At 33.7% G+C, this 25,933-nt stretch overlaps 1 protein-coding gene across 2 annotated transcripts in view; it reads right to left on the reverse strand.

The window, feature by feature from the left end:
• The window catches only part of PLA2G7 (phospholipase A2 group VII), a 73,928-nt gene that overhangs the window by 12,931 nt on the left and 35,064 nt on the right, over positions 1 to 25,933 (reverse strand). Inside the window, exons 1-4 of one of the 2 annotated variants that reach the window (XM_051997097.1) lie at positions 13,680 to 14,686; positions 12,798 to 12,919; positions 11,294 to 11,447; positions 7,503 to 7,596 (exon numbers count right to left, since the gene is read on the reverse strand). In XM_051997097.1, the coding sequence (XP_051853057.1) occupies positions 7,503 to 7,596; positions 11,294 to 11,447; positions 12,798 to 12,893 (344 nt within the window). In that variant the 5' untranslated portion in view covers positions 12,894 to 12,919; positions 13,680 to 14,686. Of the gene's footprint in view, positions 1 to 7,502; positions 7,597 to 11,293; positions 11,448 to 12,797; positions 12,920 to 13,679; positions 14,687 to 25,933 lie in introns of those variants that run through there. The other variant, XM_051997096.1, reaches the window with a different exon arrangement.

Here is a 25,933-nt window from a genome sequence, read left to right on the forward strand (position 1 = left end):
GGAATATACTATAGACATACTTTGAGGTCTCATTTAATTAAATATTTGACTTAGGGTTAAGTATTAGACAATTATTCTGTGATAATATAATACAATATATACAATACAATATATAACACACATATATGTGTGTGTGTGTTTTTATGTATATATATACATACATATATGTGTATATAATTGTTCATTTTTTCCCCCATCAAAGGATAATACCATTTGCAATCCTTTCCAATGGAGACAACAGCTTGACTAAATTTACAGGGAGAAGAAGAGTTGATATATTCCTTGCTATTTATTGCTTCTTTCAAACTACTACCCTGTTGAGTAACTTTTTGCAAATCCACATCTTCAGTTTATACTTCTCCCCAACCTGATCTTGGTCTACTGATAGCCAGGATATTCAAAAGTACCTTCCATCAACATCATCATCATCTGACTCACTCCCCCTTCTCTGTCCATAGCCATTATCCTTGATATCATTCCCATCCCTTACTACAACCTGGCCTAAAAGTTCCTTAGTCTCTTAAGTTCTGTTTTATTTCTACCTCAGTTTAAGCAGTTGCCACCACAGCTACATCTTCAATTATGTCATCACTGGAAAAAAAATTTTACATTGAAGTCTTGAACTCTGAAATTACCCCTCCTTGGAAAAAACTTCCCATTTATCTGTAGAACACAACCTAGCATCCTTACTTAATCTGGCTTTCTTCATTTGTAGCTCCAACCCTTTGGTTTCTTTTTATTCTCACATTGAATCAATAACTTTCAGAATTCTTTTGTAGCCCAACTTAGCCTGGGTACATTGTGCATTTCATTGCCATTTTAGCAGTGTTCTCAATGGTGTCTTAAAGAGACAGCAAGGCACAGTAGATAGGGAACTAGACAAAAACACTTGGTTCAATACATAGTAGCTATGTGACCCTGCTCAAAGCCCTTAATCTTTCAAGAGCTCTAGGTAACTCTTCAAGACTATAAACTGCAAAGAAAGTGATGATATTCATTGTAGAGCATTGTTTCTTCACCTAGTAGGATTTCCTATTCCATCACCAATACTTTATATCATTTTGCTTTCTGAAGTTTCCATGTTACTCAATTTGATAAATTCTTATTCATATCATATGATTTCTTTGCCATAATTAATGATTTCTGATATTGTCAGCAAATGTAAAATTAAAAAAAAAGATGAGACAATCTTCTTCACTAAAAATATATGCTTTTAAATCTCAATTGGACTCCCTTCTATTGCTAAATATTTTTAACATCAATATCTTATTGGAGGTGGAGCAGGAGCTCGCCCTCAAACTGTTAATTCCTTTAACTAATGACCCTAAAGAAATTTTAGAGCATCAGAATACTCAAGAAGATGGAGAGAACATTTTCCAGCTGAAGCCAACTTAAAAGGTCAGAAGGTCTGTGACAATGGGGTGGGAGTCCACTATGCAGTTCCAGGGCCAGCCATGGCAGCACAACCATGGCTCCAGTATCAGCAAAGCAAAATTCTGTTGCTTTAGCACACTAGATCTTACAGCTACAGTGGAGCTGGAACACTCCTACAAGCTCCACGGTAGAAAAGAGTGTTTGTGGTCACATTCCTGGAAGGAGTTCTGAAAACAGATGCACAAAACCCCTGAAACTTGGGACAGTGCTCCCTCCACCCTGGAAACAGCCCTACTTTAACAAAAGAGTTAAAAGCCAAGTAATAGGTAGGGAAAATGAGTAGATGACAAAAAGCTCCAACAATTGAAAGTTATTATTGTTAGAAACAAGCTGACTTTGAAAGTCAGATAACAAGGACATTTTATGAAAGTGCAGAAGAATTGTACATTTCTGGCCAGAAACAGGCTCTACCCTTCTAATGGAAAGAGTCCTAGGTACAGAAACAGACAAGCTTTATGTTGTTAGTTTGTGGCAGTTCCCTCCCTTCAAAGAATGGATTGATCAGTTTCCTTTAGGGCTACATCATTTCTTACATTCTACTCCTAAATATTTTGTTCCCTACCTCCCTCCCTTCCCCCCACACCATACTTCCCATGCTCTGTTAATGTATTATTAATTCTATGCAGGGCATGTCAGCTTATATCCATGAGGCTTATTAAGGCAAATTCCATTAAAAAAAAAAAGTCTTTTCCAGGTCTTTGACTCTTGTCAGTTTAAAATACCTTCTAGCCTAGACATTTTTTTCAAAAATTTGGAACCAAGTGAGTCTCTTCTGAAAGCTCACTATCAGTGATACTTATTATCTTATATTACATCTTGAGGCTTGCAACATTCTGTAGAAACTTATCTGCTGTGTTTGGGCTTATATCCCAAAGAGATCTTAAAGAAGGGAAAGGGATCTGTATGTGCAAAAATGTTTGTGGCAGCCCTGATTGTAGTGGCCAGAAACTGGAAAATGAATGGATGCCCATCAATTGGAGAATGGCTGAATAAATTGTGGTATATGAATGTTATGGAATATTATTGTTCTGGAAGAAATGACCAGATGGAGGACTTCAGAGAGGCCTGGAGAGACTCACATGAATTGATGCTAAGTGAAATGAGCAGAACCAGGAGATCATTATACACGGCAACAACAAGACTATACAATGATTAATTCTGATGGACGTGGCTCTCTTCAACAATGAGATGATTCAAAACAGTTCTAATGGTTCAGTGATGAAGAGAATCATATACACCATGTGGGAACTGAGTATGGACCATAACATAGCGTTCTCACTCTTTCTGTTATTGTTTGCTTGCATTTTGTTTTCTTAATTTTTTCCCCTTCTTGATCCGATTTTTCTTGTGCAGCAAGATAACTTTATTAATATGTATGTATATATATATATGGAGACATGGTCACATAGCTTCCACACATCAAAGGAATGGAGGGCTTAGAATATGATATTCCAGAGAGTAATCTATATATATATATATATATATATATATATATATATATATATATATATATATATATATATTGGATTTAACATATATTTTAACATATTTAACATGTATTGGACTACCTGCCATTTAGGAAAGGGGATGGGGGAGGAGGGGATAATCTGGAACAGAAGGCTTTGCAAGATCAGTGTTGAAAAATTACCCATGCATGTATTTTGTAAATAAAAAACTTTAAATAAATTAAAAAAGAAAAAGAAAGTTATCTGTTCAAGGTTTTAGAGGAATCGAAGCTTAAACATTCTGTGGAAATTTAACTTTAAGTTGTCTCTCACATGGTGACAAGGAAGATCAAAACACACATTAAGCTCCTACACATACATCCATGGTCTCCAAGAAATATAAGATTTGGGCTTAATCCATGGAAGAGCTCAAAGGGGATTTTGAAAATCAAGAGAGATAAAGGAAAAATTAGGAAAATTGAGAAATACAAAAAGCCAATGAGGAGAAGAATGCCTTAAAAAAGCAAAATTGGCCAAATGGGAAAGGAGGTACAAAAGCTCACTGAGGAAAATAATTCCTTAAAAAATAGAATTGTGCAAACTGAAGATAAGGACAATAAAGCAAACCAAAAAATAGGAAAAAAATATGAACTATCTCATTGGAAAAACAACTGACCTGGAAAATAGATTCAGGAGAGAGAATTAAAAAAAAATACTGGCCTACCTGAAAGTCATGATCAAAAAGAAAAAAGAGCCTAGACATCATCTTTCAAGAAATTATCAAGGAAAACTGCCCTGATATTCTAGAACCAGAGAGTAAAATAGAAATTGAAAGAATCCACTATCACCTCCTGAAAGAAATTTTGAAATGAAAACTTCCAGGAATATTATAGCCAAATTTTGGAACTCCCAGGTCAAGGAGAAAATATTACAAACATCCATAAAGAAACAATTCAAACATAATGAAACCAAAGGATAACACAAAATTTAGCAGCTTCTACACATCAAAGGACTGGAGGGCTTAGAATATGATATTCCAGATAGTAATGGAGCTAGGATTACAATCACGAATCACCCATCCAGCAAAACTAAGGATAATCCTTTAGAGGAAAAGGTGGTCAATTCAATGAAATAGAGGATTTTCAAGCATTCATAATGAAGATTCTAGAGTCGAATGGAAAATGTGATTTTCAAATATAGGATACTGGAGAAGCATAAGGAGGTAATCAGGAAAGTGATATCTTAAGAGACTTAATAAGCTTTATCTATTTCTTTATATTCCTGAATGAGAGAATAATATTTGTAACTCATTAAAACTTTCTCATTATTATGGCAGTTAGGAGTTGTAATTTGTATTTATAGGCAGAAGGTACAGGTGTGGGTTGAATATGAAGAGATATTGTTTTAAATGATGAAATTAAAGGGTGAGAGAAATGTACTGGGAGAAAGAGAAAGGGAAAGGGAGAAGTAAAAAAGTATATACCATAAAAAAGAAACAAGAAAAAGTTTTTATAGTGGAGGGGAAGGAGGGGAGGAGAAAGGGAGTAAATGAACCTTATTCTTATCAGAGTTTGACTCAAAGAATAAATAACATATATACTCAATAGGACCATAGAAATCTATCTTACCCTGCAAGAAAATAGGTACGGAATAAGATATGGGAAGGGGAAGGGTGATAAAAGAGGACATGTTGGGGAAGGGAGTAGTCAGTATCAAAACACTTTTGAGAAGAGACAGGATGAAAGGAGAAAGAGAATAAATGGGAAATATGCAGTTTGCAATAGGAATTGTAAAAAAAAATCAAACCAAGTTTCTCTAATAAGGCCTCATTTTTCTCAAACACAGAAGAAACTGGGTCAAATTTATAAAAAGAGCCATACCGCAATTGATAAGTGCTTAAAAGGTATGATTTGTGTACAAAGGATTATTAATTCATGCATATCCTTTGACCTAACACTATCATCACTATTAGGCATGAATACCAAAAGAGATTTGGGGGGGAAAGAAAATTGGAAATTGAAGGAAAGCCCATAAATTGGGCATTCAATAAAGTATGATATATGTCAATAAACTATGATATATGTTCATGATGGAATATTATTGTTTTATGGGAAATGATGAGCAAGATGCTCTCAGGAAAAAAATAACACTGGAAAGTCCTCTATGAACTCAAGCAAAGTGAAATGTATTGTATACAAAGTAATGGCAATGTTCTGGGATGACCAGATGTAAATGACTTTGCTGTTTTCAGTAGTACAATCATCATTCACTATTGCTCTGAAAGACTTAAGATGAAAAATCCTATCTATATACTCAAAGAAAAAACTGATTATCTCTGAATCCAGATTGAAGCACTCTCTCTACTTTTTTTTTTTTGAGGGATTTTTATTTTCATCAGGGAACGAAATCCATGTTTTCTTTCACACTTGACTTTTTTGGAAATGTTTTGCATAAGTTCACATGTGGTTTCTTAATTGTGGGTGGAGATAAGCGATAATTTATTTTTAAAAAATGGAAAAATTTTGTTTTAAATATAAGTGGGGAAAATATTAAATTAAATTTAAAAATTAAGAAATATTCTCTTATTTATCCCCTACCTACAATTTCCATAACAGCCATTCCAAATGTTTTCCATTCTCAAGTTAGCAATTCAAGTTCTGATATTAACTAGCTATATCACTTCTTTAAAATATATAACAAATGACTATTAAGAGGAAACATCCAAGAGCATTAAATATCCTACAGAAAGAAAATAATATTGGAGAAAGAAATGGCAAGTCATAATAGTGTTTTTGCCAAGAAAACCCCATGGACAAGGTTGGTATGATGACATAGTCCATGTGATCATAAAGAATTGGACATGACTGAACAACAACAGAGAAAACAAAACATAAAAATAACTATAGCTAAAGCTGGAGTGGCTGAGCATGGTGTAATGATTAAGAGTCAGGGTGTTCAAGTCCTGTCCCTGATACACAGAGGATATAAGTATGTTACATGATTGTATGCAAGTCATTTAATCTCTTGGTAACCAAGCAAAACAGGAAGTGGAGGAGGAATTGTCCATAAGAGGAATTCCCTTCATCAATATATGATTATCACCTTTCTCCAAAAATATATATTTTAAAAAAACTAACAAATGGTTTCTTTAGGTTTATAAAGAGCACATCCATTATCTTATTGTAAGCTTATAGTTCTCTAGAATCAAGATTTGTTGTTGATTTAAAAAAAATTCTGATGTCCATTGGAGCTGCTTTTGATTTGCCTGAAATCTTATGATTCCCAGAAAATAGAACTAGCTTGGACCCCAACTCAAAAACTCAAAAATCATTAAGTCCGCATTCAATTTTGGATAAAATACAAAGTCAGCCTGCCATTTAAAGCCTTTCTCCAAATACCATAAAATGATTCCTACCTGCCTTTCCAACTTTATTTTATACTATTACTCTTCTTCCTAATATTCTACTCCCTCCCTGCACATTTTAGCTAAACTGTACAACTGTTCTGAACTCAAGATTCCTCTTCCCACCTTGCTAAGCACCTGCCCCAAGAAGTCTTCCTCAATGCACAGAATATATTGTCTTCTCAATTCTACTTTCTAGAGTCCTTATATTCCTTCAAGATGCAGGTAAGGTACAGCTTTCCCTGAATATCTTCCTAAACACCCTCAAAACTCACTGTTTTGTTTTCCCTGGAACTCTCTCTCCTTTTGACTCTCCAGACTAATGACACTATGCTTTCTTATAGAAAAATACCCTCCACTTTCATGACATCCTTCCCTCTGTGTGAGTTCCTCCTCGAACCTCCAGTTAGAGGAAGTTCTCAAGCCAGCCATCCTTTACTCCTTCCCAGATTCCTCTACTGACTCTCAGAACTGTGACAATTATTCCCCTGTGTAGGTGCATTTCTCCCTTCCCTCCCCCATATCTTCATCCTTTGTAGCTCCCTTCTATGTAGAATAATTCTCTAGATGGCCCAATGGATAGAGCACTGGGCCTCAAATCAGGAAAACTCATCTTCCTGAATTCAAATCTAATCTCAAACACTTATTAAGTATGTGATCTTAGTAAGTCACTAAACCCTGTTTTCTTCACTTTCCTCATTTATAAATTGAGCTAAAGTAGGAAATAGCAAACCACTGCCAAAAAAACCCCAACTGGGGTAATGGAGAGTTGAACATAACTGAAAAAATAGCCACACATGCATAGAATGTTAAGTTTCTTAAGGTCAGGAACTGTCTTTCTTTCTCTATCAATTTGAATTCCAAGCACATAACACAAGTGCCTGGAATAGAGTAAAAAATATAATAGATACCAGATTTCACTCTCTCTTCAAAATACCTCTTTTATACTCATTTGTTTACATCCTACATCATAATTATAGAATATGTACTCCGTGAATAAGAAGACTATTATTTTTTGTCTTGATATTATTTAACTTGGAGCCTTTGAACATAACACATATTTAATAAATGTTTTACTAAATTTAATAGAGAAGACTTCATAATCCAGTGGTAAGTGATTACTTAAGCACTGAGCTTAAGACCTTGCTACTCTCTTTTATGAGGAGAAAGAAGAAAATGGTTGCTCTTAAAAGATGCCAGATTATATCCCCAAATATTACCTGAATGCTCCGAGTCCATGAGAAAAAATAATCAGTGGATATTTTTCTCCATTCTTCAAAGGAGCATCCCAATTTGCAGGAGCTGTCACTGAACCTAAAAACATAATAAAGTAAGACCATAAAGTATAATAGTTACTTCAATTTTACTATAAAAAAGTGATCACTGATTTAATTTTTCTTTCTTTAGCAAAATTATGTCTGTTGATGCTTTTTTCTCTATGATTAATATAAACCCAGAAATAAGGGACTTTTCATAGACATGCAAAAGAACTAAATCTTGTATTCTTTGCAGAAGTCACATTATTAATCATTAAAATGTTTTTTTTACTAGATTCAAAGGTAAGTTTTCTATGGAAGACTGACCATTATTTTTCTTTTTCAATGAGGATGAGAGTGGGAGAAAGAGAAGGCAAAATTTTCCCAAAGCAAGACTGCTTTGCTCACCAGATTTAGCAGTGTGGATTGGGAGAGTTGCTCTAGAAACTATGTATGTGCTACAGTTATTATTTATAAGTTTTGACCAAACCATAGAGGGAAAACCATAAAACAGAGGTCCCCTATATGTATGTTTACCATTCACAAATATTCCTGCAATAATTCATCCTAGTATTTTTTTTTTTTGGTTCATATCAATAGTCTACTTCTATTGTGCTTGTTTGTATTTCAATATGACTCATTGTATTCATGTTGTGTCACTTTTTAACTCTAACATCCTTGAAAATAAAAGATTCTTCACCATAGTAAGACACCATGCTTGTCACTAGAAACACATAGCCTATGCTCCATAATACTAGTTAAAATGTTTTCAGTTTTCTCAATTATAAAATAGAACTAATATTTAGTTGAAATACTACTCAGGATTGTCATAATAGAGATTTAATGATATGATATGTGTAGAATACAGTATAGATAAGGAATTATAGGAAAAGTAATGCAAAAAGATGGTGTCAAAAAGGTCTACAAGTGAATTTTTAAAATGGCTTAGTGAGAGCAAGGGATAAATGACAGATATCCCAGGTGGCACCAGTGATTTTTGTGGCTCTGTTTCACAATGTCAAGAAAAACGGAGAAAGGTTGATAGCACGCTGGTTGGACACTCTATGATAAATTTGTGGGAGTCTATAGATTAGAATTATATTGAATATGAACAGACAGGCATGTAATGGTTGAAATATGCATCGTTGGAAGGAAAACCCACTGAGATTTCAGAACTATATGAGTATTTTAAGTCATCATTGTGAAAGTGATTTTGCAAAGTCTCAAGTGCAGAAAAAGAATATGAGATTTAAAAATCTGTATTGTTGCTTTTTAAAACATTATTTTGTCTCATGCTCTCCAGAAGATTTGATCTTTATTAACTGATTTTGGGATCAGTGACTCAATAAGCACCTACTATGTGCCAGGTACTTTATTAAACTTTAAGATTCCTTGTGTTATAATTCTTAATGTGCTTTGGTTTCTCTTTGAGGTTTCACTCTTCCATTTTTATGATCGTCCTTAATTTTATCTGCTTGTGAGGTTTTTATTTAGGCTTTCTCTCTCAAACTTTTGACCTTTTGATCTCTTTCTTGAATGGATTCCTTAACAATCCCCTCTGGGTTCTATCTTCACTCTTTGGCACTTCAGCCTTCAGTGAATACACAGACTTTCTGGTCAAGATACTTCCTTGTTTTGGTAGGCTTGGGTCTTGACCACAGCAAACAAACTACAGAGGGAATAGAGTGGTCTCAACTAGGCTTAGGATCCCTTTTCTCTAGAGCATTATTTTTTCTCATAGCTCAGGGCACAGCTCTAGTCTTTTATACCCTCCTTCCACAAATGTTCCTATTCCTTTGCCTGATTGGGCAAAATCAGTGCCTGTTGTTTTTTGTCAGGTGGGAGGTGCGAAATCAGATGAGTTAGTCATGGGAGATTTTTATAGTTGAATCCTAAAGTCACAGTTTTCATGTGCTCACCATACCTGGGCATAGAGTGGATGGAAATTTTTAGTATTAGAATACATCTCTGATACTTTTTATGAGTTGTTTCTTTTTTAAAACCTTGGTTGGGGTCTTTTTATCTCATGTACTCAGCTGTAACTAAATCTAGCACATCATTTACTTTTATGAAGTTTTGGAGTGATAGTTTGAAGAAATAAGCCATTCTGTTATACTTCCAAATAAGTTATATGTTTATTTTTTGTGATTTTTTAATTTCTAAAGAACTCCAAAATAAAATTTAATTTGAAAAGTATTTTTAAAGTGCTGGAGGTGGCAATCAAGAGTGTGAAGATCTGAGAACGTGATTAATATCAACTCAACAAGAAATGTTTTGACTAGATTAGAAGGAAATGTATCAAATGGATACTTAATAAATTTTGGAGTTAAGAAGGCCATGTTCAAATCATGCCTCATATACATTTGTCCCTGTATGGTCTTGTACAAGTTACTTAATCCTTTAATGCCCAGATAATGCTCTAAATTATACACATCTATAAAACCTGCTTATAGGCATATCAATCAGCATTGATAAAAACAACTTTCTTCACTGTGAATTTCTTATACCACTGAAGTCATACTTCCTGTTGCCTCCAACCCCCAAAATAGATGATAAAGTTAGGTTAAAAAAAAAAGATTGTCATAGTAAAATTGGACAATATAAAAAGACTGGATAATACTAATAACTGACATTTGCAAGTAGTGTTTTACAAACATTATCTCATTAACCTCCCTTTTAACTTTATGGTGAAAATGAATAAAAGTTTCCTAGGTCTTAGAGCTGGGAGAGAGCACAGAGAGCATTTAATGCAACATATTCATTTTCCATAAATTTAGTAAATGAGGCTGGAGGGAAATTGAAAAAGACTTTGCAGTAGATCACCCTGGCAATATCTTTTATATCTCTACTACAAAGGTAGCTTACAGAATTAGATACAAAATATCCAAGATCCTAAGTCATCTTCCTTTGTCTATCACTACACTTTACCCTCTTTTCTCATGCTGCCTCTCTAATGGTAGGACAAATGTAGCTTTGATAGAGAAAGAAAGAAAAACTAATTTTTTTTTGGCAATACTGGAATTCATTTAATGAGGTGATTCAAGTTAATTCCAGATGACTTGTGATGGAGAGAGCCATCTGCATCCAGAGAAATAACTATGGGGACTGAATGTGGATCACAACATAGTATTTTCACCTTTTTGTTGTTTAGTGTTTTCTTGTTTGTTTGTTTGTTTTTTCTCTCATTTTTTCCCTTTTTCATCTGAATTTTCTTATGCAGCAGGATAAATGTGGAAATATGTTTAGAAGAATTGTTTAATCTATATTACTCATTGTCTAGGGAAGAGGAAAGGGAGGGAGAAAAATTTGGAACACAAGATTTTACAAGGGCGAATATTGAAAACTATCTTTTGCATTATTTTGAAAAAATAAGAAGCTATTATGAAAAAAGAACTCCTTTAACATCCAGATATTTTGGGATGTCCTCAAATCTTAGAACTTTAGAAAAGGGAATGTTTATGAACCTCACTTTTCTCTGCTGTATAATGAAGGAGTATGAAGAAAAAGTGGGGAGGGTGAGATCTTTCCTAATTATAAAGAAATGATCATATGAAATATTTAGATATGACATTTTCAGATCTGGAAACTTGCTTGCTTTTTGACTGATAGAAACTTTTGTTGACCTGATAGGTAATAACAAGACAGATAAGCCAGTTTTTCAGGCTTTCCTATATCTATTGGGAATAGGATGGGAGTGGAGAAGGAAAAGAAAAGGAGAAAGGGCATAAAAAGAATGTAAAACCAACAAATCTTACTATAGTAGTGGGTGATGAATTTGCCCACGAGCTTGTGCAGTCCAAGAAATTTACTAAGACCTAGAAAATATTCTTTACTGGGGATCCATAAAGTGCTGCGATATTCATCATCTTGGGAATCACGGGAAGGATAATAGAGACGCAGTAAACTGCCCTGTAAGGGAAGGAAAAAGGAATAAAGCTACTGGAACAGAAGAATATAAGAATATTAAGACTGACAAAGTATGAGAATTATAAACAAATTTTGAAAGCCCACCAAAAAATAATTCAAAGTGAAAAAGCAAACTGAAAGAATGGAGTATGCCTTGGAAATACATTGGAATGCATATGGAAAAGTATAGAACCACTAATCAATGTGCTGGGGACTTAGAGCGGCTAAAATGGTGCCAGAATACTTCATAATAATAGCTAGTATGTATGTAAGCTATCAGTGTAGCTGTGTGCCAGGCATTGTGCTAACTGCTTTATAAATATTATCTCATTTGATACTTACAACCACCTCAGGATGTAGTCTTTTCTCCATTTTACAGTGATGAAATTGAGGCAAATAAGAGTTGTGACTTGCCCATACAACTACTAATCTTTGAGGAAGGATCTTTCTGATTCCAGGTCTTTGCACTTGTCTATCTACACTGTACCATCTAGCTGCCCCTACTTTAAGCATTAAATTTAATGTCTGTAAGTATAGATAAATAATTACTAATTTGTATTAATGTTTAATATTAACTTTTTAATAAAAATATCAGGTGCCTAAAGGAAACAATCAATATTCAAGTTGAAAAGGGATATTGAAGGCCATCTAGATCATTTTACAGATGAGAAAACTGAGGCTTCAGCACGGTGAAAGCATTTTTGCCAAAATCACACAGGTAGTCATTAGCAAGACCAGAATTTGAACTTGTTTCTTTGACTATAGTTTCAATGACCTCTGCCTTAAACCAAAATCAATGGCCACCAATAGGTTTCAGATCAAGGCCCATTTGGTCATTGTTTGGATTGTCCTGATTGACTCAGATTGAAATGTAAATAGCAATCATTTCTGTTTGGGCCAAAAACCCTGAGAATTTTCCCCTCAGAGATTTATTTATTTACATATATCCCCCTGGCCCCAATTTGGACTACATGACTAAGTGAAAGAGGAAGAATTGCTACCTATTACTGAGTCAAATTGAGACCTGTTGAAGATCATAGTTTAAAAAAAGCCAAAGTCTCCCATTGCATCTCCAATCTTCATCCATATCTTGCCACTGGAGCCAGATGTCTCCAGAGGGAAACTTGAGGTAGATGACTTTGCATAGCCCTCCCTCACTTAAATCCAATTCACTTGCATGATATGGTGTCACCTCCCTGATGTCCTGATCTTCTTCAAGAATGAAGGACAAACAACAATGGGCTTTTCCTTGGAGTTTATCAGTCCTGGAGGATCAATGAACTAGTAAAAAGGTTACTTGATAGAAGAGTTGCCAAGTAAAACATGAATAATTTTTCAATTCCAAGACCTTACCTTAACACTGAAGTCGAACATCAAGTCTATGCATCCCACGGAGTAATTCCCTTTTCCTCTAGGGATCTGATGCTTGTCGTTGAACGAAGTACTCATTAGGTTCTTTATTTTATGATACCACTCTGAAAAACACACAAGCTGATTTCACTTGTCACCTGTTATATACAGCAGGTCCTCTATATATAAGACATCTAAGCCATAGTTTTGAACCCTTTATGTTTCCCCATCCCCAATCATGAAGCTTTTTCCACCATGGGGCCAATATCCTACAACAACAAAAACTCACCAGGTTCAGAGAGGCAGAACAAAATTTATATAAAGACACGATTTCCTGACACTTCAAGATCATAATTTCTTACATCTCTGACTACTACTACCTTGAACTACCCCTTTAATGTCCCCACCAGGTCAACCTTTTCATTAACTTCCTTTAATATTTCCTTTCATTTCCACCAATGGGTATTCCTTCCTTTGTGTGCTCAGAGGCTTCACTCCACCCAAATCCTAAAACTTCTCCTATTACATTTGATTAAAACGCAAATAAAATTTAATCTCTCCCTTAAAAATGTATATATACATATATAAATATACTATCCCCCTCCATAACATGGGACCAGTGTATATTGATCTATCTATCTATCTATGAATCAAGGGATCAAAAAATATTTATCAAAGTGAATCCCATTATTTTATCCAATCTCTTATAGAGAACTAATTAGCTCAGTAGTACCTCACAGGTTACAGGATCATAGATCTATTAAAAGGGAATTCAGAGACCATTTAATCCATCCTCTACAATCAATTCAACAGCAAATTCAATTAAAAAACCCTCTCCTTAAGTAATTCCTTAAGTAATGATCATGTGCAAGACATTGAACTCACTGCTTTGTCAGCACGTTGTGGTTAATTGTGGAGAACTACGCGGGATATGACAGAGATGTGATCATTGGTAGTTACTCCAGTTCTTTTCAGTGGAAAAATGTCCATCAACTTCCTCCACACAGGTTACTAGTTTGTGATTCATCCTTCAAGGATTCATGCCTTTCAATTTCTCTTCTATAAAGCAAGAAATCATTTGGTCTGATCATTCAACAACAGTGAGCCAGATGAGTGATACCAGCACCAAGGAATGTCCTCAAATTCAGTTGTCTCAAGTTCCTGAACTTTTGGTGAAGCTCTTACTGGAGCTAGGTGTTCAACCTGGACACATAACTACCCCTGCAGATGAGCTTAAAGAATATTCTCTACCAGGATTTTTCCTTAGAACACTTGGAAATTTTCACTTTCTTTTGTAAGAGTATCGTTGCTACACACTCAGGTTATTTACAATCAAAATAGCTTCCTTCCAGAGAAAATTCAAAAGGTGAAATGTCTTCATAACTTCAAATTGCCTTCATGGCCAGTTGACTGTTAGATGTCTATCTGCCTACTGCTTCTCCCTGTAGTTTGGGGTCCAAAAGGGCCTGGTGGCTATGCCTACACAACTCTCAACCCAAATTATGAATGGCCATGGTGACACCATACTTTAGAAAACTTCCAGCTCACACATCTTGGTCCAGGAAAATCTTAGGGAACCTATGGTTACCAAGGAGTTCTCTTTCTTCACGGGCCTCTTCTCACTAAGTGAGTAAATTGTGAGGATTCCAAATATCTCTGGCAATGGCCTTCAGAAATTCCAGTTCTAGTCAGACCTTCTGATCCTGTCCTGAGTGATTTGGAAGAGGTTTTCAAGGGAGACCACCTGGACCTTCCCTGTTAGTCCACAGGTCCCCACGTCCTCCACTGGTAGGCCAATTTGGAAAAGGAGATCCCTCCTTGGGGCTTTAGGCCCAGAGTGAAGAGGCATGTAGGCCAAAAGGGCACCTTGGCTAACCAGTGCCCATTTGGCTGCAGGAGCGTCTCAGCAGCCTATAATTTTGTTTGCCCCAATGGGCTGGGGCACAGGATATCCACTGACATAATAATGCCCAACTGTTACAGTGCTGAAAATACTGTTGAGGATAACTTTCAAATCACTTCAATCTTTTTATTTCATAAACACTTTGCTAGCAATGTTTTTTTTTTAAACAAATTTTAGCACATGCCAAATAGTTGTTAACTTTGATGTTTGGTTGATTATTCATTAGCAATCACTTGGGATTTGGTTTACTGGTTGGTTATTGACTTTTATTGTAAAGGAGGACCAAAATGACATTACTATGTAGGAGTCAAGTTAAGAGTGTCCTGTTGTGACTGATCAGCCAAGACAAGTTTAGAATGCTCTACCATAGGTTGGGCACAAATAGTCCATGTGAACATATGAGCAAATTCTTTAAATTTGTACAACTCACATTTCTTTTAAAGTACTTCAATTCAATGCTCATAGAGCATAGTACCTTCTTTGATGAGGATATGCAATGCTGGGCAGTATAATGCCAGTATCTTCCATATCATGTAATCAGTTCTAAAGTTTTTCAGAGATATCTTGAAAAAGTCCATTTATTGCTTCTTCTGACCACCACATGAGCTCTTGCCTAAGGTGAGTTCTCCATAAAAGAGTTTTATGGCAAGCATATGTTTGGCATTCAACCAATGTGACTAGTTCATTGGAATTGTGTTCTTTGCAGAAGAGTTTGAATGTTTGGCAATTTAATTCAAGAATGAACCTCATTGTCTGGTACCTTATCCTGCCAGATGAGCTTCAGAATATTCCTAAGATAATTCAAATGGAAGCAATTCAATTTCCTGGAATGGCATTAATATACTTCCCAAGCTTCACAGGCATACAATAATGAGGTTGGCCTAACACCTTTAGTTTTATAGTCAGTCTAATACTATTCCTCTTCTTTTCCACACTTTCCCCTGGAGCCTCCCAAACACTGAATTAGCTTGGCAATGTGTGTGTCAATCCCATTGTCAATGAGTATACCCCTGAAAAGTATAATGCTAAGGTAAGTGAACTTATCCATAATATTCAAAAATTCTCTATTTGCTATAACCAATGGTTCTATGTATGGATGGTGTGATGCTGACTGATGGAGTCCCTAGATTTTCTTGGTGTTAATTATTAGGCCAAAATTAGCACAAGCAGGAGAGAATCGACCCATACTTTGTTGTATCTCAGTTTCAGAGGCTGCGTTGAATGCATAATCATCTGCAAATAAAAAATCATGACCCAAATCTCCTTCTACTTTAGTCTTGACTTGTAACTCTTTTCAAGTTAAATATTCTACCATCAATACGGTAATTGACCTTCCATCTTTGTCCTCATTTAATGTGTCTGACAGCACAGTTGAAAATGTCATGCTAAAAAGCATAGGAGCAAGTACAGAGACTGAAAAATGTGAGAGCATCATCCATTATTCAGAACACAAGAAAAGACATTACCATGATAATGAACTGCAACACTGATGAACTGCTCCAAACAACCAAATTTTGATATAATTTTCTATAAACCTTGACAGTATCAAAAACCTTGATTAGATTGGCAAATGTTGTATACAGACATCCATTCTGTTCCTGGCATTTCCTGGAATTGTTGGACAACACAACTCTTTCTTAGCCCGTTCTGAAGCCATACTGATTCTCAGATTATCTTCCAGGTGAAGAATCAGCTCCATTAAGGAGAACTCTGCAAGAATCTTGCCAGAAAGAGTGATCTTTCACTCCTGCCCCCTGCAAGTGTTACAGGGAAATCTATTTCCTTTATTTTTATAGACATGGACCATAGAAGCATCCTTGAACACCTGAGAGATAATTTCCTCTTGACATATAACCCCAAAATTTTCAATTAGCTTTTGTATGAGCAACAGATCCTGCACCTTGTAAATCTGAGTTGTAATAGAATCAACAATAGGTGCTTTGTCACAAGAAGGGAGAGTAATGATATTTTAAAACTTTTTTTCAGTTGGAAATTTGCTCACAGAGATTTCAACCTGAGGTAAATAATCAATGGCTTCAGCATTGATTGATAAGTCTGTTGAGAACATTATGGAAGTATTTTAGCCATTATGTCTTTATCATTAATTAAAGCAGCCCCATCAGCACTGAGTAGTTGAGCTGTGCCACAGGTTTTGGACTCATAAATATCTTTCAGAGCATGATAAAAGATCTTTGGATTTTTACTATCAGTAAAAAACTAAATTTCATCCATCTTCTTACTGAGCCAAGAATCCTGCGCATCTCTAAGCCCTTGCTTGTATTTTACTTATGACAAAGATAAATGCTGCCTCTTCCTTATGGTAAAGCTTATTGGGACTTATATAACAAAAAAGGCATATATAAGAACACATCAAAATCTGAAGCATTTCACGAAGAGAAAACAACCCAAAAAAGAGGGATCTTTGTGAGATTTTCAGTCCAGAAGATGAATTTATAAAAGTAATTTTCTATTTTCCATGTTATTTAGTGAGTTTGGATTTTTAAAAAATGCAATTATGTGTAGTATGATTTTTCCCAATTTTGTTTTTTTCCAAATCTTATCCATATAGATAACTCTTAATGTGGAAAATAACACTAGTAAACCTTTCCCAAACTTCAGAGCTTGCTTATTATTTTCCATTTTAAAAACTTTATGTTTAATTGTTGCTTCCATTTATGGAATCAGAGTTTTAGAGGTAGAAAAGGCCTCAGAGACCAAGTAGTCTTAACCCCTTCATTTTATAGATGAGGAAACTAATACATCAGGTCACAAAGGAATTAAGTAGCAGCTGAATTTGAACCCAAAGTTCCTGACTCCAAATTTATCATTCATTTCATTGTACTATATTCTCCTATTTGAGTCCTATATTAATTTGTCATGGAGAAGGAGGATGTAACTTACAATCTTAAAGTTCCCTGGGACATTGAATGGTTATATGATTTATTCAGGATAAAATGGATAATATATGTGAGAAGCACGATTAGAATCTAAGGTTTCCCAGACACTAAATTCAGCCATCTATCCAATTTATCAGACTGTCTCACACATAATAAAGATATATTCATAGAAATTTATGAGATTCTTATTTATTCTACATATTTAATAATTCCTTGGGCTACATATTCTATTATTTATTATGAAAAATCACTTTCTTATTTTGTGTTTGTATGTCCCCTATCAACAAATAGGTTAATGCACCACTTATTTTTCAGTCAAGTTCAACTCTTCTGACCCCATGGACCATAGCATTCTAGGTCCTTCTATCCTCTATTATCTTCCAAAGTCTGTTCAACTTCATGTTTATTATTTCTATAACACTATGTATCCATCTCATTCACTACCATTTTCTTCTTTTGTCTTCAATCTTTCCCAGGGTCTTTTCAAATGAGTCCCTTCTTCCCTTTCAATGAATCATATATATTCTCGTTATATGGTGAAAATATTTAAGCTTCAGCTTTGGTATTTGTTCTTTCAATGAGGGGTCTGAATTAATTTCTTTTAGTGATTGATTTTATCTCCAAATTCTTTATCTCTCAAAAGTCTTTGCAGGATCACAATTTGGAACATTAATTCTGTATCACTCAGCTTTCCTTATAGTCCATCCATGCTATACTTTCCTATGGAAAAAAAAAACACAGCTTTTTTCTATGCAGACCTTTGTCAGCAAGGTGACACCTCTGATTTTTAGTGTCCAAATCTGCCATAGATTTTCTTAAAAAAAAAAACAAACAAGTACTTTCTAACTTTATGAGTATGGTCACCATTTGCAGTGACTTTAAGGCCAAGAATATAAAATCTGACATTACTTACATTTCTTCTTCCTCTTTTTGCAGGAATTGAATCAACCAATTGCCAAGTTCTTAGTTTTTGTTTTTGATGTTAAGCTTCAAGTCAGCTTTTATACTCTCCTCTTTAACTGTCATCAAGAAACTTCTTAATTTCTCTTCATTTTCTGCCAACAGACTGTTATCATTTGTATATTGTATATTTGTTATATTGTTAAGATTGTTAACATTTTTCCCAGCAACCTTAATTCCAGCTTTTGATTCATCCAGGCTAGTATTTTGCATGATGTACACTGCATATAAGTAAAATTAGATGACAACATACAGTCTTATCATGCTTCTTTTCCAATCTTAAACCAATAAATTGTTCCATATTCTGTTCTAGCTGTGGCTTTTTGACTTACATTCCTCCAGAGACAAGTAAGATGATCTGATATTCCTATCTCTTTGAGAACTTCCCATATTTTGTTGTGATCCACACAGTCAAAGTTTTAGTGTAGTCAGTGAAATAGAAGTAGATATTTTCTGGAACTACCTTGCCTTTTTCATAATTCAGCAAATGTTGGCAATTTGATCTCTAGCTCTTTTACTTTGTAGAAAAGTACCCTGCTCTCTTGGTAATTTTCAGTTCACATATTGTTGAAATCTAACTTGAAAAGTCTTAAGAACAATCTTGCTGATGTGCAAAATGAGTGCAACTGTTCAGTAATTTGAACATTTTTTATAACTGCTCTTTTTTAGAATTGGGACATAAACTGATTATTCCAATCCAGTGGTCCCTACTGACTTTCCACATTTGCTGGGATAGAATGTAACGCTTTAACAGCAACATCTTTTAGGATTTTTAAGGTTGGAATTCCACTAGTCTTATTGTTACGTTGTTTCCTAAGGTTTACTTGACTTTATTCTCCAGGATGTCTGGCTCTAGATCACTACTATGGTTATCAGTGATGTTAAGATGTTTCTTGTATCGTTCTTTTGTGTATTCTTGGCACTCCTTAATCTCTTCCACTTATGTTAAGTCCAAATCATTTTTGCCATTTATCATTCCCATTTTTGCATGAAAGATTCCCTTAACATCTCTAATATTCTTGAAGAGGTCCCTCATATTTCTCATTTTCTGCTTTTTTTTCTTTTAGTTGTATTGCCATTTAGGAAAATGTCTATTATTCTCTGGAATTCTGACTTCAATTGGCTATACCTTTCCTTTTACCTTTCCTTACTTCCTCATCTCACAGTCATTTTGCCTTTTCACTTTTTCTTTAAGATGTTTTAAAAATAATTTTCCTGATTACATGTGAAGATATTTTAGCACATTTTTACAAGATTTTAAGTTGCAATTTTATCCCTCCATCTTTCCTCTCCCTTATTCTGAAAATGATAGGTAATTTGACAAGTTATACTTGTGCTATCATTGCTAATTGTTTTAAAAGAAGAAACAGATCAAAAGGAAAAAAACAAAAAAGAAAAAAGTATGCTTCTATCTGCATTCAAGGTACATGTGTTCTTTTTCTAGATGTGGATAGCACTTTTGTTCCTAAGTCCTTTGTATTTATTCTGGATCAATGTGTTGGTGAGAAGAGCTGAGTCATTCATTTATGATCATTGAATAATGTTGCTGAAACTGTGCACAATTTTTTTTCTTTTTCTGCTCATTTCATTTTCCATCAGTTTGTACAAGGCTTTTTTGAAACTTGTCTATTCAACATATTATTAGATATTAGTATGCCATTATGCTTATATACAACAGTCTGTCTTGCTCTTCCCCAATTGATGAATATCTGTCAAATTTCCACTACTTTGCCACCATGAAAAGGCCTACTATAAATATTTTTTACATGTAGGTCCTTTCTCCCTTTTTATGATCCCGTTGGGATACAGACTTAATAGTGGTATTGCTAGATCAAAGGGTATGTACAATTTTACAGCCCTTTGGAAATAATTCCAAATTACTCTCAAGAATGATTAAATTAGTTCAGAAGTCCAACAACAATTCCTCAATGACCTAATTTTCCCACATCCTCTCCAACATTTATCATTTGTCATATTATCCATTCCAACAGATGTAAGGTATTACCTCAAAGTTGCTTTAATTTGTGTTTCTCTAATCAAATGTGAGTTAGAGCATTCTTTCATGTGCCGATATTTCTTTGCTTTGATTTCTTCATTTGAAAACTTCCAGTTCATATATTTTAACCATTTATCAATTGGGGAATAGCTTGTATTCTTATAAATTTGACTCAGTTCTCTGCTATGTATTTGAGAAAAAAGGCCTTTATCTGAAACATTTGCTGTAGAGATTTCTCCCCTAGTTTTCTGATTTCCTTCTAATCTTTATTGTATCAGTTTTATTTGTGCAAAACATTTTTAATTTCATATAGTAAAAGTTTCTAGTTTACATTTTGTAATGTTCTCTCTGTCTCTTGCTATAGACAATGAATTATTTCATTCTCCATAGATCTGAAAAATAGACTATTCCTTATTCTTCTAATTTGCTTGGGGGATCCCCTTTATGTCTAAATCATGTACTCATTTAGACTTTATTTTGTATATGCTATGAAATTTTGGTCTATACCCGTTAGTATCTTATTGTTTTCATTTTCCCAGCAGTTTTGTCAAATAGTGATTTTTAATTCCAAAGGCTAGGATCTTTGGGTTTATCAAACACTAGGATATGTGATCATTAGTCCAATCTAATCTAGTCCAGTGATGCACCACTCTATTTCTTAGCCAGCACCAAATAGTTTTTTTTTAATTAAATCTTTTGGTTTTCAAAACATATGTATAGATAATTTTCAATATTCACCCGTGCATAACTTTGTGTTCCAAACTCTCTTTTCTTTCTTCTTCTCTCCCACTCTCTCCCCAATATAGCAAGCAATTCAATATGTGTTAAAACTACACATACACACACACACACACACACACACACACAGCAAATGTTTCAGATAAAGGCCTTTTTTCTCAAATACATAGCAGAGAACTGAGTCAAATTTATAAGAATACAAGCTATTCCCCAATTGATAAATGGTTAAAATATATGAACTGGAAGTTTTCAGATGAAGAAATCAAAGCAAAGAAATATCGGCACATGAAAGAATGCTCTAACTCACATTTGATTAGAGAAACACAAATTAAAGCAACTTTGAGGTAATACCTTGCATCTGTTGGAATGGATAATATGACAAATGATAAATGTTGGAGAGGATGTGGGAAAATTAGGTCATTGAGGAATTGTTGTTGGACTTCTGAACTAATTTAATCATTCTTGAGAGTAATTTGGAATTATTTCCAAAGGGCTGTAAAATTGTACATACCCTTTGATCTAGCAATACCACTATTAAGTCTGTATCCCAACAGGATCATAAAAAGGGAGAAAGGACCTACATGTAAAAAAATATTTATAGTAGGCCTTTTCATGGTGGCAAAGTAGTGGAAATTTGACAGATATTCATCAATTGGGGAAGAGCAAGACAGACTGTTGTATATAAGCATAATGGCATACTAATATCTAATAATATGTTGAATAGACAAGTTTCAAAAAAGCCTTGTACAAACTGATGGAAAATGAAATGAGCAGAAAAAGAAAAAAAATTGTGCACAGTTTCAGCAACATTATTCAATGATCATAAATGAATGACTCAGCTCTTCTCACATGTATATATATATATATATATATATATATATATATATGTATATATATATATATATATGTATATATATATCTTTCCACAATTATTGTGCTGCACAAGAAATATCAGATCAAAAAGGGAAAGAATGAGAAAGAAAACAAAATGCAAGCAAAGAGTAACAAAAAAGTGAAAATACCATGTTGTGGTCTAAACTCAGTCCATATAGTCCTCTCTTTGGGTGGAAATGGTTCTTTTCATCATAAGATCATTGGAACTGGCCTGAATCATCTCATTGTTGAAAAGAACCATGTCCATCAGAATTTATCATCATTTAATTTTGTTGCCATGTGCAATGATCTCCTAGTTCTGCTCACTTCACTTATCATCAGTTCATGTAAGTCTCTCCATGCTTCTCTGAAATCATCTTGCTGATTATATCTTATAGAACAATAATATTCTATTACATTAATATACCATAACTTATTCAGTCTATCTCCAACTGATGGACATCCACTCAAGTTTCCAGTTTCTTGTCACTATAAAGAGGGCTGCTACAAACATTTTTGCACATGTAGGTCCCTTTTTCTCCTTTATGATCTCTTTGGGATACAAACCCAGTAGAAACACTGCTGGATCAAAGGGTATGCACAGTTTAGTAGCCTTTTGGGCATAGTTCCAAATTGCTCTCCAGAATGGTTAACCAATTTATAATTCCACCAACAACATATGTGTCTCAGTTTTCCTGCATCCCCTCCAATATTCATCATTATCTTTTCTTGTCATCTTAGCTAATCTGTGAAGTATATAGTAGTACGTCAGAGTTGTCTTAATTTGTATTTCTCTGATCAATAGTCATTTAGAGCACCTTTTCATATGATTAGAAATAGTTTCAATTTGTTCACTTGAAAATCATCTGTTCATATCTTTTGACTATTTAAAAATTAGAGAATGCCTTGAATTCTTATAAATTTGAGTCAATTCTTAATATATTTTAGAAATGAGATCTTTATCAGAATCCTTGAATATAAATTTTTTCCCTAATTTATTAGTTCCATTCTAATCTTGTCTGCATTGGCTTTATTTCCAAAGAATTTTTTAACTTAATATAGTCAAAATTATCTATTTTGTATTCAATAATTCAATCAAAATTCAATAACTCCAATTCTTCTTTGGTCAAAAATTCCTTCTTTCTCCACAGATCTAGGAGGTATCCTTTGTTCTTCTATTTTGCTTATAATATGACTCTTTATCTAAATCATGAATCCATTTTGATCTTATCTTGGTATATGGTGTTAGTTGTAGGTCAATGCTTAGTTTCTGCCATGTTAGTTTCCAATTTTCCTACCAGTTTTTGTCAAATAATGAGTTCTTATCCCAAAAGTTGGGCGTCTTTGGGTCTGTCAAACACTAGATTACTATAGTCATTGACTATTTTGTCCTGTAAACCTAACTTATTTCACTGATCAACTACTCTATTTCTTAACCAATATCAAATGGTTTTGATGACTGATGCTTTATAATATAGTTTTAGGTTTAGTATAGTGTGCTTTTTACCCCATTAATTCCCTTGAAATTCTTGACCTTTTATTCTTCCAGATGAATTTTGTTATTATTTTTTCTAGCTCTGTAAAATTTCTTGGGAGTTTGATTGCTATAGCACTGAAAAAGTAGATTAATGTATTTCAAATTAATATTTTTATTAATCAAATTTTGATTTTAATTATCAATTAATTATATATAATATATAATATATTATAAATATTATATATTTTATATATAAATAAATTATATAAAATATAATTAGCTAAAAATTAATTTAAAAATTTAAATACCTTTTTTATTCTATTAGCTCATCCTACCCATGAACACTTAATATTTTCCCAAGATATTATGTCTGACTTTATTTTGTGGAAAGTATTTTGTAATTGTGTTCATATAGCTCCTTTGCCTTGGCAGATAGACTCCCAATTATTTTATATTTTCTATAGTTATCTTAAGTGGAATTTCTCTTTGTATCTTTTGCTTCTGGACTTTGTTGGTAATATATAAAAATACTAATGATTTATGTGGATTTATTTTGTATCCTGCAACTTTGCTAAAGTTTTGAATTGTTTCTAGTAGTTTTTTAGTTGATTCTCTAGGGTTCTCTAAGTATACCATCATATCATCTGCAAAGAGTGATAATTTGGGTTCCTCATTATTTACTCTAATTCCTCTAATCCCTTTTTCTTCTCTTATTGCCAGAGCCAACATCTCTAATACAATATTGAATAGTAATGGTAATAGTGGGAAACCTTGTTTCACCCCTGATGTTATTGGGAATGATTCTAGGTTATCTCCATTACATAGGATGCTTGCTGATGGCTTTAAATAGATGCTATTGATCATTATCCTATACTCTCTAGTGTTTTTAATAGGAATGGGTGTTGGCTTTTGTCAAATGCTTTTTCTTAATCTATTATTAGTTACTGATATAGTCAATTATGCTAATAGTTTTCCTATTATTGAACCAGCCCTGCATTCCTGGTATATTTATACTTTATTGTGGTATATTATCTTGGGGATAACTTGCTGCAATTTCTTTGCTAATATTTTATTTAAGATTTTTGCATCAATATTCATTAGAGAAAATCACCTATAATTTTCTTTCTCTCTTTTGACCCTACGTGGTTTAGTTATCAGCCCCATATCCACATAATAAAAAAATTTAGTAGGATTCCTTCTTTCCCTTTTTTCCCATATATTTTGCATAATATTGGAATTAATTGTCCTTTAAATGTTTGGTAGAATTCACATGTAAATCCATCTGGCACTAGAGATTTTTTTCTTATGGAGTTGATTAATAGCTGGTTCAATTTCTTTTTCTAAAATGGGACTATTCAAGTAATTTATTTCCTCCTCTATTAATCTGGACAATCTATATTTTTGTAAATATTTATCCATTTCACATTTATCATATTTATTGGCATATTTATTTGGCATACAAAATAGCTCCTAATTATTGTTCTAATTTCCTCTTCATTAATGGAAAGTTTGCCCTTTTCATTTTTGATACTAACAATTTAATTTTCTTCTTTCCTTTTCTAATCAAATTAACTACAGGTTTATCTATTTTTTTAAAAAATAAAACCAGCTTTTAGTTTTGTTTATTAGTTCAATAATTTTTTACTTTCAATTTTATTAGTCTCCCTTTTTATTTTCAGAATTTCAAATTTGGTATTTACTTAGGGGGTTTTAAATTCTTTTTCTAGCTTTTTTAGTTGCATGTCTAAATCTTCTCTTTCCCTATTTTATACAAGTAAGCATCTAGAGACATAAAATTCCCCTAAGAACTACTTTGGCTGCATCCTATAAATTTTGGTATATTGTCTCATTATTGCCATTCTCTTGGATAAAATTACTGATTGTGTCTATGATTTGTTGTTTCACTCACTCATTCTTTAGGATCAGATTATTTAGTTTCCAATTAATTTTTGGTCTATTTTTCCCTGGCCCTTTATTACATATAATTCTTATTGCATCATGATCTGAAAAAGATGCATTTACTAATTCTGTAGTATTTATTTTGAGTTTTACCACCAAATAGTTCTGATGATTATTGCTTTATAATATAGTTTGAGATAAATTGATATTTAAATAATGTATAAATTTGTATTTTCTTTTCTCTAAAGTTTTATCATGTCTAACGTCAGTTATTTGGTAGGTTTATCAAGTTCTAGAGGGAACTGTTGAAGTCTCCCACTAATAGAGCTTTTTTTTTTTTTTTGGTTTTATTTCTTCCTAATTCACTTAACTTTTTTTAAAATCTGGATGCTATAC

Source organism: Antechinus flavipes, chromosome 4, assembly GCF_016432865.1.
Source record: "Antechinus flavipes isolate AdamAnt ecotype Samford, QLD, Australia chromosome 4, AdamAnt_v2, whole genome shotgun sequence".
NCBI classification, from domain to species: domain Eukaryota; kingdom Metazoa; phylum Chordata; class Mammalia; order Dasyuromorphia; family Dasyuridae; genus Antechinus; species Antechinus flavipes.